Genomic DNA, 14,808 nt, shown 5'->3' on the forward strand with positions numbered 1-14,808 from the left:
TTGTTTTGATGTGTGTATATTTGTAAACTCATTTAAAGAGCGATAAAGTCAAATAGCGGATGATTATTACGATTATTACTTATGTATTTATTCATTTATTTAATTTATTACTATCTGTGAGAGAAAAACATCACAGAGCTAATTAATTTATTTACAATTATGATTATGATGTCCTCCTGCAGAAATAAAGTTAGCTGGCATTAATTATTATGTCTGGTAAGATTATTTCAAAGTCCTTCAACAGATTGTACATATAACTTGAATTATTATTCTGAATGTTTATAGAACAAAGTCTTTGCTAGTTGCACTTCAAGCTCACAAAAAATGAAAAGTATGGTTGCAGATGCGACGGCAGTCTCCGTTGATCTCGTGGCTCTGTCCGCCGCAGTTTTCGAAGTTCACGGTCGCCTGTAAGAAAATTTATTCTTCCAGAGAGAAACAGCGAATTTTGTCGTTAGTGCTATGACAGGTCCGTAGAATATTACTAGAATGACCAGCCTGTTACTGTAGATACAATGCAGACCCTCGTGATAGTAGGCTTTCAATAACCTTACGTGTAAGCAGGTTTCGTGCAGGAGTCACTTCAGCAGCAATAAAATGCTACAAAGTCTCCGACGATTGGCACGTAAATTAATATATGGAAAAGAAAATAGAGTCCATTTGTATCTTTAAATCATTTGAAATGCATTCAGCAAGTCATACAGCTCTTTTCTTGAAAGTCTTCTTCCAATACAATCTTTTTATATTTAATTAGAATGCTTCAAACGAAAAACTGTTCTTAACGGTGACCGATAATGACTCTTTCTCCTCAAATTCCTAAAACGTCCATACTTGCCAATGCCCAGATCAGCAAAAGTCCTTTGTTCATTACGTCAACCACTCACATCGACTTTTCCACAGAGTAAGACAACAGTCAAAGATGTTATATATTCTCAGAATCGTTTAAATAATTCAGTCGTAGTAATTTTTTTGTGGATTACTATTTGAATAGATCATTGACTTTTTCTCTAAAACTGTAAATATCTGTTCATGCAGTCATTTTCCTTTTGCTTCGATAAAGGACACACTATAAACATTGATTTTTCTTTTAAAATTCAATCCGATCTTCCTGATAAAATTTTTAAACATCTCAGTTCATATTAAAAATAACTGCAGTTGAGTATATCCTGAAAATGTCAGCTTTCCGTCTTGAATACAAACTGAGAAAATGTATCTTTTCTATTGGAAAAACAAAATGATAAAAAATAGAGTCCAAAGTTGAGACATCAAAACATGCCTGCTGCGTAGCTTGGATCGTCATGATGCACCTCATCTTCCAATTGTAATTTCGTCTTGGTACCTTTTTTAGTTTGTCTTGCATCCCTATTGCACATCTTTAGCTGATTTTCTGAATTTCTGAGTTCCTCACTACCCGAATTTCTATTAATGTGACCTTGATTGAAAGTAGCAATGGCATCATAGACCGCACAGTGTAAATTGTAAAACACCTGCATAGACATTGTTGGGCAAACGAGTCGAAATGACACTGTTCAGAGACCAAAGGCCTTGCCGCAACGGTTGCCGTCAGATCACCGAAGTTCAGCGCTGTCTGGCTTAGCTAGCAGTTGGATGGTTTTGCCAAGTGCTGTTGGCAAGCGGGGTGCTCTCAGCTCTTAGGCCAATTAAGGAGCTGCTCGACTGAGAAATAACGGCTCCAGTCAACAAAACTGACTACAGCTCGGAGAGCGGTGTGCTGACCACATGTCCCTCCACATCTGCATCCAGCGACACTTATCGCCTGAGGAGGACAGGGCGGTCGGTCGGTACCGCTGGGCCTTCAAGGCCTGTTCGGATGTATTTCGTTAATTTTTGCATTCTCTGTCCTGCCATGCAAATACTTTCGAAGTAGATAAGTGTTTGCTCAAGTCATTGAATGCTGGCTTCACTGCCCCCATAACTGCGACAGGCAGATTCTATTGATGATTATATTTTTCACCTATTACTAAACCCTTGTTTTATTTGTGCCAGCTTTGTACATAAGCTGAGAAGAGCCCATGATGAGGTTCATCATTGGTGGACAGTATAAGAAAATTCTCTGCCGTTACTGATTTCTCCATTGGTTCTACACAATGAGTACTACGGCTAACCATAATAATGTTGAAGTCTCTTTACAGCTGGCATTGTCAGTTTATCCTTGCTGAAAATTAGTTTCCCATCACTGAAGCATATTTTCCCTAGCGACGACTTCAGTTTTTGAAGACGGGTCCCCATTATATTATGCATATGCTACTCACACTCAGTCTTTTAAATTTCTACCCTGTCCTCGTTGGTTTAAGTACCACAACTTCATTATAGTCTTTGCAGTCCCCATCTCCTAAGTAATTGATGCACTGTACATCATAACACAGCTGAGAGCGTTGAAAAATTTCTTCATTCCTGCCACTCCCATGGCTCCACTCGTCCCAATGAAACCTGCTGTAAAATTGTCTAAACGAAGTTGTTTTTGTCGCTCTGAGCACCTACAAAATTTGGACATAATGGCGACATCAATCACTTTGCCTGCGTCCACACTTGTGGCTGTGACGACACCGTTCTTTAAAGCGTGGCTTAGCTTTTGCCAGGTGCCATCAAATGCTTCATTCAAAATCCCTCTCATTGTCACAGTCTACATTTTCTAACCCTGCTTGCTCCACTGCAGGTCTTACTGATTCATTAGTACCACCTCCAGCAGTAGACCCTAATACATAATTACAATTGATAAATTTTGATGGGGGGAGGAGGCCGGGAGGAGGCACATAGCATAACCCGGGTGTTTCTCCTTTCCCAATGGAAAGCAGACCACATACCAATCTAATATTGTAACTGTACAATTCGTTGCTATCACCAGTCGTAATAAGATATGAAGAAACAGACTAGCCGCGCGGGATTAGCCGAACGGTCTGGGGCGCTGCAGTCATGGACTGTAGGGCTGGTCCCGGCGGAGTTTCGAGTTCTCCCTCGGGCATGGGTGTCTGTGTTTGTCATTAGGATAATTTAGATTAAGTAGTGTGTAAGCTTAGGGACTGATGACCTTAGCAATGAAGCCCTATAAGATTTCACACACATTTGAACATTTTTTAAAAAGATTAACACTATATTTACAGCCCTTATAAGTCAACTGTACCTTTGCGGGTATTCCTATATGATTGTTTATTTCTAATTTCATGCCTTCGCTCTTACACTGGTCGCATAACACCTGGTTCTCCAAAATAGTAGTTAAAACAGAAATATCAGTTATTTCAAATTCTTCTCTGCCTTTATTTATAGTATTTTATGTATTCTCTACAGCGTTCACTTTCTTTTGGGAAGAACTTTGTTTGGGTATAGCAGTAGACCTATTTAGTTTAGAAGGAACTGGTGAAATAGCAGATGATAAATTTGTTTCTTCACTGCTTTACGCTTTTTTCTCCGATAAACGCGGCGCTTGAACACTGTGTTACGTTGCCTAGGCATTTTACACTTATAATTCAACTATTATTAGCAAAACTAATCACTTTCTCAAAGTAATAAAGCGCGTTATAACCGCAGACTACGTTTATAAAAGCAAGTATGTAGAAATAAAGAAACAAGAGAATTTAGAATTCCATGAAGCCAAGCGATACCAGGCTAACCAACACAAAGAAGTATCCTTCTTCAACTTCATATTTACGAATCGTGATGAATTTGAAAGAACTTGTAAGCAGAAATTTTGTTTGAAAACTGAAGCTACGCCGTATTGACGGCTAGCAGACAAATTCTTGTGCAAGTAGTAATTTAAAAAGTAAAAGGAATTACTTATATGGCCGCTACAAACAAGATTTGAACACCATTTCAAACACAAAATTCTAGGTATTCAGAAAAAAATGACTGAAATGCCCCTCTGTTTCCGCTTAAGTATGAAGCATATATATATATATATATATATATATATATATATATATATATATATATATGAAGATAGTAACTGTTCTCGAAAGAACAGATACCATTGATGACAGTGCAGCTTCTCTAGAATAAATGATAATTAATTGAAACCCTCAGCTGCCGATAGGTGTTGCTGATACACCTCGATGGGGACAGCTGAAAATGTGTACCCCGACCGGGACTCGAACCTGAAATCTCCTGCTTACATGGCAGATGCTCTATTCATCTAAACCATCGAGGACACAGATGAATAGCACGACTGCAGGGACTTATCCCTTGCACGCTTCCCGTGAGACCCACATTCCCAGCTGTCCATTTTATATATCATTTTCTGTTTTCTGTTACTCATTTTTGCACTACGTTTTAATGTAACGATTCAAAATTTGTTATATTGACATTTCCGTTTCATAATAAATATATCATTAAAATAAAAATAAAAACAGGTTGGTAATACCGAGAATCGAACCTTTGATTTCAAGTTAAAAAAAAACATAATTTCTTTTTTTTACTGAAGTGATTCCTCAAAATTTTTTGATAAATAAACCGTGTGCATCAACTATCAACTAACCCCTCGCGTCAGAACACTTAGCACAAGCGCGCTCTCTAATCCTTTTCCTCTGCGCCTCGGCGCTGAAGGAACTGCATCACAGATTGGGAAGAGTGGACAAATACACGATCCATTTCTATAAGAGTCACTCCTTATATGTCGTAGGGTAAGGTAACTCATCCTCACACTAAGCCCAGCATCTATATTCGCCAAAAGTAATTGGTTTTAGAAGTGATCCTGCAGTCTAAGCTCTACGAATTAAACATAAACAGGATTGAATAATTTTAAAATAAATGACATAAAATATAACTCCCTTAGGATGAATAACGACAGCTACACCAAAGACGATTTATTCATCAAACATACAAATAATAATATGGAATGGTGACCCTGCAAAAAGTATATATATATATATATATATATATATATATATATATATATATATATATATATATAGGGGATTTTGTGTCGCATTTACGCAAACTTAAATGCTCAATGACTGCTATTGTTATTTATTTTATGCATTATTTGCATACTTTTTGCAGGGTCACCATTCCATATTATTATTTGTATGTTTGATGAATAAATCGTCTTTGGTGTAGCTGTCGTTATTCATCCTAAGGGAGTTATATTTTATGTCATTTATTTTAAAATTATTCAATATATATATATATATATATATATATATATATATATATATATATATATATATATATATACCATACTGACACAACATTGCATTCGAATACGCTCGTGTCTCTAATACCCATTCTTTAAATATATGTAATACACAAATGGGAAATGTTATTACCAAAAATGTGGAAATGTTCTTGATCGATTTACTTCAAATATTTATACAATGCTCTAACGAACATACGGACGGACATAGAGTAAATAATACTGAAATGTTGTTAACAACCCCCGCGACAGCTACGGTCGCAGGTTCGAATCCTGCCTCGGGCATTGATATGTCTGATGTCCTTAGGTTAGTTAGGTTTAAGTAGTTCTAAGTTCTAGGGGACTGATGACCTCAGATGTTAAGTCCCATAGTGCTCAGAGCCATGTGAACCATTTGTTGTTAACAATCAGGAAAGCTGTATTTATGGGTAATCGGCTTATGATTACAATACTGCTACAGAGAACGTATTTGGAATAACAATGAACAAGGGTCAAGGCCAGAGAGCGGAGGGAAGAGAAAGTGGATGGCGGGGTCAGAGAAAATGGACGCAGAGAGCGGAAGGTGGAGGCTGACAGAGAGAATGGGCAGTAGGAAATGGAGGGACAGGGGGACGCAGAAAGTGTGGAGGACGTGATGGACAGAGGGAGGGGGAGAGACAGGGGTAGGAGGAGATTTTGAGAGAGGGGGAAGGATAAGACGGACAGAGAAGGGAAGGGGGGGGGAGGGTGAGCAAATACACATAGAAAGGGGGACGAGGAGGCAGATAAAGAGTGAGGAGAGGGAGATTAGGGTGTATATCAAATTCTCATACATGTTTGAAACATGCACTTTCTCTTTGCTTTCGTTTCCGTTAAACCAGACCAAGCCACAGCAACGTGTGGTCGGAAACAGCTACAATCATGCTCATAAATTACGGATAATGCTGAAACATTGTGAAACAACGCTCTGGTGGGCGGTTTGCGGGTTTAAATCACTTCGGGGTATGACCATGCGGTGCATTTGACTTACGGTCGTCGCACGGTGGCACTGGCAGCAGACCACATTCGCGGAGGTGTGTTGGTGCATTTCACAGTACGGTGCAGCGAGTAAGTGTGCAGACGTTTTCAGACATGCTAATGGTGAATGTGTATTGAAAATGGCTCAAAGAACACATATTGATGACGTTATTAGAGGTAGAATACTAGGGCGACTGGAGGCTGGTCAAACACAGCAGGTCGTAGCACAGGCCCTCCGTGTGCCACAAAGTGTGATCTCAAGATTACGGAAACAATTCCAGCAGACAAGAAACGTGTCCAGGCGCTACAGTACGGGACGTCCACCGTGTACAACACCACAAGAAGACCGATATCTCACCATCAGTGCCCGCAGACGGCCACGGAGAACTGCAGGTAGCCTTGCTCGGGACCTTACCGCAAGTCACTGGAACAGTTGTCCCCAGACACACAGTCTACAGACGACTGAACAGACTGGTTTATTGGCCCGGAGACCTGCAAGGTGCATTGCACTAACCCCTGGTCACAGGAGAGCCCGTAAAGCCTGGTGTCAAGAACACAGTACATGGTCATTGGAACAGTGGTCCCAGGTTATGTTCACGGACGAATCCAGGTATAGTCTAAACATGCTTTTCGCCGGGTTTTCATCTGGCGTGAACCAGGAACCAGATACCAACCCCATAATGTCCTTGAAAGGGACCTCTATGGAGGTCGTGGTTTGATGGTGTGGGGTGGGATTATGATGATTGGTGCACGTACACCCCTGCATGTCTTTGACAGAGGAACTGTAATAGGTCAGGTTTATCGGGATATCATTTTGCACCAATATGTCAGCCTTTTCAGGGGTGCAGTGGGTCCCACCTTCCTCCTGATGGATGATAACTCACGGCCCCACCGAGCTGCCATCGCGAAGGAGTACCTTGGAACAGAAGATATCAGGCGAATGGAGTGGCCTGCCTGTTCTCCAGACCTAAACCCCATCGAACACGTCTGGGATGCCCTCAGTCGACGAATAAAAAGAAATGGCTCTGAGCACTATGGGACTTAACTTCTAAGGTCATCAGTCCCCTAGAACTTAGAACTACTTAAACCTAACTAACCTAAGGACATCACACACGTCCATGCCGGAGGCAGGATTCGAACCTGCGACCGTAGCGGTCGCGCGGTTCCAGACTGAAGCGCCTTTAACCGCTTGGTCACACCGGCCGGCGTCGACGAATCGCTGCACTTCTTCAAACCCCTAGGACAATCCAGGAGCTCCGACAGGCGCTGGTGCAAGAATGGGCGGCTGTATCCCAGCAGCTGCTCGACCACCTGATCCAGAGTATGCCAACCCGTTGTGCGGCCTTTGTACGTGTGCATAGTGATCATATCCCATATTGATGTTGGGGTACATGCGCAGGAAACAGTTTTGTAGCAGATGTGTTTTTGGACGGTTTACTCAACTTATCACCAATACCGTGGACTTACAGATCTGTTTCGTGTGTCTTGCCTATCTGCCAGTTTTGTGTGGTGCCACGCTGTGTGTGGCGCCACATTCTGCAGTTATCTTTAATTTATGAGCACCAGTGTAGTATGATACTATAAATATTGGATTTGCAAACTTTATATGAGAGTATGTGTGAAACATCAGCATTACATGCATTCAATAGCCAATAAAAGTTTATAGAAAGCAGAATGAGAAAGCGCGATATGTGTAAGAAAGTTATCGATATTGTCTATACGTAGATCATATGATATATATGTACCAGTACACGTATCGTTGCCAATGTAATAGTTAGGGTAGCAGAGGGAGCGGTGTTGCAGGCGTGCTGAAGGGGCTGTCGCAGGCGCGCAAGTGCTGGCCAGAGGAGACGCCGTACTCGTGCCACCCGGCGGCGCTGGTGCTGGTGCGCCAGCCCAGGAACCCCGACGCGTACGACGTGGCCAGCGACGAGGGCTGCGTGCACCACTGCTCGGCGCACCACCTGCACAACCACCTCGACGTCTTCCAGGCGCACCGCGCGCCCGTCTACGCGATGCAGTACAACCCCTTCTGCGACAAGGTCGGTGTCCGCGTCTCGCGAACTCGCCATTTCTCTACTCTCGTTCTATAGCTTCATTCGAGCAACAGCAGTACAGAGGAATGAATACAAAGTGAAACAGCCTGCACAACCAGTGTGTGGGCAGAAACACAGTGTCACAAACCAACAGACGTCGGTAGGCCTACACAATGAAAATAGTACACTACTCCGAAGTGCACAACGAAGGGTACTTTCCATTGTCCAATTAACAGGCTGTCCGCCCCCAGTTGCTGAGTGGTCAGCGCGACAGGATGTCACTCCTAATGGCCCGAGCTCGATTCCCGGCTGGGTCGGAGATTTTCTCGGCTCAGGGACTGAGTCTTGTGTTGTCCTAATCATCATCATTTCATCCCCATCGACGCGCAAGTCGCTGTAGTGGCGATCGACGCGCAAGTAGCTGAAGTGGCGTCAAATCGAAAGACTTGCACCCGGCGAACGGTCTATCCGACGGGAGACCCTAGTCACACAGCGGATTAACAGGATTTCTTTCTGTTATGTTGCGAGGACAGGTCTTGTTCAAGAAATGGCTCTAAGCACTATGGGACTTAACATTTGAGGTCATCAGTCCCCTAGACTTAGAACTACTTAAACCTAACTAACCTAGGGACATCACACACATCCATACCCGAGGCACGATTCGAACCTGCGACCGTAGCAGCAGCGCGGTTCCGGATTGAAGCGCCTAGAACCGTTCGGCCACAGCGTCCAGCACAGGTCTTGTCTAAAGGCCTCTGTGCGTGCTGTAATTAGTGCAATATTGTCTTCACGAACCCTACGGCAACGATACGTAGGAGCTTGTAGGACATTCGTAGAGTTCCCACTTAATATTGATTACTGAAACTTTGTATGTAGGCTTTCATGGAATAGTTGGCGCCTACTTTGAACCGTCTGCCAGTTTAGGTTTTCCCCTATCTCCGTGACGATCTCCCGTTGGCCAACAAATCAAATGAATCAAATTTTACAACTCGCTTTAATTACGATTCAGCCTATGTGAGCGGTTATTCAATTCCCTACCCATTCATTTCGCTACAGAATGGCATTCATGTGAACTGACTGATTCCTGCATTATGACCCACTGATACCATAGGTTGCAGAATGTATCAGTAATATGTACGTCAAAAAAGTCGAATATAGTCATTATTTGCGAAAGGCACATTTGTTTGGTCGTCAGTCTTCCGGTTCGTTTGGCGCTGCCGCCATTGCTTCCCTGAGTAGCAATCACTATCAACATCCTCAACGATTTGTTGGATGTCTTGTATAGCTTTCTATAGCTTTTGCCTTGTGCGGAACCTTCTACTATCACGCCTCTCTTCCCAATGATTTTAGAAATACCGGAGTAATGTTATCTATTTTTTCTATCTTTGTTTCACTGTAAGTCTTACATATCTCTGCCAAATACCGAATGTACTGTGAGGTCCGCAATGTCTTCCCAGTTCGCAACTATTTCTGTTTCTGTCACGCTAGCAGACAGTTCCTCCCCCTTGTAGAGGCCCTCAGTGCGCTATTTTCACCTATCACCTACCTCATCTACGTTTAGCAGTCGAATTTCTTTCCCACTCTTAATGTTTACTTCGTTGCTTTTAATTTCAACGAAAGTTACTTCGGTTTTCTTATACGCTTCATCTCTTCTTCCGACGACCATTACTTTTTCGGTTTCTTCACATTTTACTAACAGCAGTTTCGCTTTGGTTTCCATGCACTTTCTGTTGATTCCATTCCTAAGTGACTTATATTGCTTCAATCCTGTCTTTTCCTAAACATTTTTATATTATGTCATCGATCAGTTTTGATATTTCTTCTGTTTCGGAAGGTTTCTTCTCAGTTACTTTCCTTATACCTGTATTCCTCTATCCTGCTTGTGTCATTGCCGTTTTTAGATATGTAGATTCCAATTCAGTAAGCTGACTGTTGTGGTACTCATCATCGCAGTATCTAAAGCCTCACGAAGTTCAAACGCACAGCCTCTTTCCTCATGAGTTTAGTATCTAAATCCGTGACACAATGATTCTTCTTGACGTTTCTCGTACATTTCAGTTCACTTTTTATCATCACTAAGTTCTCACCTGGGTCACTATTTGCACCAGGGTATGCTTTATAATCCGATATTTTACTTCAAAATCTGTCTCACAATTATGTAATCCGGCTGGTATCTTCCTGTACCTCCAATTATACGTGCTCTTCTTACGGTTATCGTATTTGGCATCACCAGCTAAAAATGTATTGCAGAATTCAAGAATTCTTTCTTCTCTCTAAGTAGGGCTTGGCAGTGGGAATACTGCCAAGCATGTATTCTCCTGTCACTCTGTCTTACATTCGTTGCCCTATCGCAGCTTTCCAATCCCCTATGATAATCAGAGTTTTGTCTCTCTTTACGTACGGAGTTAGCAGTTTAATGTCCTCATCTGTAATGCTAAACGGTTAACCACGTGCAGGTTTCATATCTAACGACTTCCAGGGACAACAAAAATATGATTTTGATGCTTCATACTGAAACTTCACAATTTAAAAAGCTGTCATAATCGTCATAATCTCAGTAAGAGATAACTCAATGGCGCGGCAATTACTCAAACTATATTAATGCAGTATTTGAGAATGAGAACATTTAGCAACCTGCAACCAACTTTAAAAATATAATTTCAACCTTTTTTTCTCTTACAAGCTTATGTCAGATACATAACAGATTAACTCATTTGCTAAGTAACCAGACGTTTGAAGCTATTTTGTACGTGGGTATTCAGTTCCTCAAGGAATCGGGGCTGAGGTATTACTAGCACATTCGACGTCTTCGTCTTCTGCTAGTTACGTCGACATATATACGTAAACTTCTGGTGTAAGCGTTGGTTTGGCGCTGATTCTGTTGGGAGTTATCCTTTCACTGAACTATACACAGTAACTCACTCTCTGTAATTCCTTACTTTTCATAACAAATCCTATTTCCGTTACACCATTATCTTCTGTAACTGATGTACTGATATTACTCTACGTTCATCAGATCACAAATCCGTATCTTAATTATGTTTACCATGTAGATAAGAATAAGTATCCGTATTTTGTAACTGAATCATTATTTTGTTTTAAATCAAACAAATTTCATATATTCATAGCAGGCATCATCAGTGGATTTTATTTTTCCTATTCTTTACGTGTGTCCATTGGTTCTTGTGTGGGGAATAGATTGTATGTTACAGTTATATTTTACTGGGCATCCTCTTTCTTGTTGGGTACTGCTTAGGACAAAAAACAAAACGAAATAAACATTCAGTTTCAAAAGGCAGTTAATGTTTATTCTTATCAACACGATAAACATAATTGAAGTATGAGGAAAAATGGCTGCAATCATAAACAAATCATTAAGTACTTTCCATTTCAATTAACTGACCCCCTAGACTGAGCTTTTGCATGTTAAATGTCTTTATTCAGTGGTTTTCATTGCCTTCTGCATCCCAAAGCCGTTGATTATTGATAATTCTTCCATTTTTAAGAGCAATTCCCCCCCCATGTGCCCTGCATCCCGTATCCATTCCTCTTTCCTTTTCGACAAGACCACTGGTAGAATGAAAGCTACTCTTCATACCAGAAATTCGCGGTTGCCGTTGATGATGACTTCATTCGAAATCTAAACAGTGGGCAGGACTGAATCTGGCACTCATTATCTTTCTATCGGTAGTCAAAGACGCTACAACCACAAAACTCGACCTGTGGACGTCCCATTGACGGTCATTCATCTCTGTCTATAATATAATTGCAGCGTCTGGTCGCAGATCAAATGCCTCTCACTAAGGTGCAGGCTGGCATGTGCAGACTTTCCTGTGTGTATGTGGAGGACGGTAAATCACTACGCCACGTATTGAGAGCACTGGTAATATTTTCGCTTTCTCGCTGTCTTCTGGGCGCCTGGGTGCTGCAGTTTTCTCTCAAGGTAGACTCCATGAGTCTTCGGGACCAATGAAAGCTTACCACCCAAGCTCTGAGAACGTCCATCTACTTGTAATTCTCACGAGGTCGTTTGAAATCATCGACAGAAGCTTGACATTTACCGCCTGTTCTCGGAAGCTATTTCAGGGTCTATCACTCAGCTGCAGTTCAGAGGTCGCGTAATAGGGCCTTGAGAATGTCCATCCACTGGAATCCTATCCGTTCGACTAAATCGTAGGGCGTTTAGCTGTCCGAACCCGGCCGACTGCTGAAACTCGTCCACTACAGCAGCATACCGCGTTACTAACGGCCATCCACCAAGCGAACTGCTTCATTAGACTGCGGACAGTGAGCTGTACTTTACTCTATTAGCTTTAACACTGAGATAAGACTTGGAAACTTCTTAGCGGCCTTAATAGATAATTAGGTTTGTAACACAGTCGGACACTGGCTGAAACAATAGTCACTCGCCTGGTATGACAGTGCTCATTATTACTATTCTGGTCTTCAGTCTGAACAGTCGGCCGTTGTGGCCGAGCGGTTCTACACGCTTCAGTCTGGAACCGCGCGACAGTTACGGTCGCAGGTTCGAATCCTGCCTCGGGCATGGATGTGTGTGATGTCCTTAGGTTAGTGAGGTTTAAGTAGTTCTACGTTCTAGGGGACTAATGACCTCAGATGTTAAGTCCCATAGTGCTCAGAGCCATTTGATCCATTTTGTGGCGCCACACAACGTGGCACTACACAAAACTGGCGCTAATAGCATAGGCACATAGGGAACACATACGACACAGATCTGTAAGTCCACGGTATTGGTGATAAGTTGAGAAAACTGTCCCGAAACATATGTACTACAAATTCAAATTGCTCCTAGCACTATGGGACTTAACATCTGAGGTCATCAGTCCCCTAGACTGGGAACTACTTAAACCTAATTAACCTAAGAACATCACACACATCCATGCAAGTGGCAGGATTCGAACCTGCGACTGTAGCAGCAGCGCGGTTCCGGACTGAAGCGTCTAGAACCGCTCGTCCACAGTTGCCGCGTGTGCTGCAAAACACCACTGTTTCCTGTGCATGTACCCTGACATCAATATGGGGTATGATCACCATGCACACGTACACAGGCCGTACAACGGGTTGGAATACTCTGGATCAGGTGGTCGAGCAGCTGCTGGGGCATAGCCTCCCATTCTTGCACCAGTGCCTGTCGGAGCTCCTGAATTGTCCTAGGGGTTTGAAGAAGTGCAGCGATACGTCGACCGAGAGCATGCCAGACGTGCTCGATGGGGTTTAGGTCTGATATCTTCTGTTCCAAGGTACTCCTTCGCGATGGCAGCTCGGTGGGGCCGTGAGTTATCATCCATCAGGAGGAAGGTGGGGCCCACTGCACCCCTGAAAAGGCGGACATACTGGTGCAAAATGACGTCCCGATAAACCTGACCTATTACAGTGCCTCTGTCAAAGACATGCAGGGGTGTACGTGCACCAATCATCATAATCCCACCCCACACCATCAAACCACGACCTCCATAGAGGTCCCTTTCAAGGACATTAAGGGGTTGGTATCTGGTTCCTGGTTCACGCCAGATGAAAACCCGGCGAAAAGCATGTTCAGACTATACCTGGATTCGTCCGTGAACATAACCTGGGACCACTGTTCCAATGACCATGTACTGTGTTCTTGACACCAGGTTTTACGGGCTCTCCTGTGATCAGGGGTCAGTGGAATGATCCTTGCAGGTCTACGGGCGAATAAACCAGTCTGTTCAGTCGTCTGTACACCGTGTGTCTGGGGACAACTGTTCCAGTGACTTGCGGTAAGGTCCCGAGCAAGGCTACCTGCAGTACTACGAGGCCGTCTGAGGGCACTGATGGTGAGACATCTGTCTTCTTGTGGTGTTGTACACGGTGGACGCCACGTACTGTAGCGCCTGGACACGTTTCCTGTGTGTTGGAATCGTTGCCATAATCTTGAGATCACACTTTGTGGCACATGGAAGACCCATGCTACGACCTGCTGTGTTTGCCAGCCTCCAGTCGTGTTGTGCCATAAGTTCTATTCTCTCCAGTTCTATTCCGTATCTCTTCATTAGTTATCTACTGTCCGCCCTTGGTAGCTGAGTGGTCAGTGCGACGGAATTTCATACCTAACGTCTCGCGTTCGATTCCCGGCTGGGTCGGATATTTTCTCCGCTCAGGGTCTGGGTGCTGTGTTGTCCTTATCATCATCCTTTCATCCCCATCGACACACAAGTCGCTGAAGTGGCGTCAACTCGAAAGACTTGCACAAGGCGAACGGTCTACCACATGGGAGGCCCTAGCCACTCGGCATTTCCATTTTAGTTATCCACTCTATCACGCTGTACATCAGATTTCAAAACCTTGTATTCTCTTCGTATTTTTACTGTATATTGCCTGTATTTAACGTCCAGGTAAGACGACATTCGGAAAATATTTCCTAACACCAAAACAAACTTGGGATGTTAACATATTTGTATTTTTAGATAAATTTTTCTTTTTATTGTCAATCTCACGTGTGGTATACGATCTGCCATCGTCAGTTATGTTGGTGAGCAAATGTCAATACTCGTCTCCTATTTCTGGCGACTCACTTCCTAATCTAATTGCGTCAGCATCAGTTGATTTAATTCGACTACACTTCGGTCACGTTGGAAAATGGAAATT

General features: G+C 42.9%; 1 protein-coding gene across 1 annotated transcript in view; it reads left to right on the top strand.

Annotated features, from left to right (window-relative positions):
- LOC124545280 (dynein axonemal intermediate chain 4-like) overlaps nt 1-14,808 on the top strand; it is a 65,951-nt gene that overhangs the window by 39,023 nt on the left and 12,120 nt on the right. Inside the window, exon 3 of the mRNA XM_047124205.1 lies at nt 7,946-8,184. Coding sequence (XP_046980161.1) covers nt 7,946-8,184 — 239 coding nt within the window. The remainder of the gene's footprint in view (nt 1-7,945; nt 8,185-14,808) is intronic.

Source organism: Schistocerca americana, chromosome 1 (genome assembly GCF_021461395.2).
Source record: "Schistocerca americana isolate TAMUIC-IGC-003095 chromosome 1, iqSchAmer2.1, whole genome shotgun sequence".
Classification (NCBI taxonomy): Eukaryota; Metazoa; Arthropoda; class Insecta; order Orthoptera; family Acrididae; genus Schistocerca; species Schistocerca americana.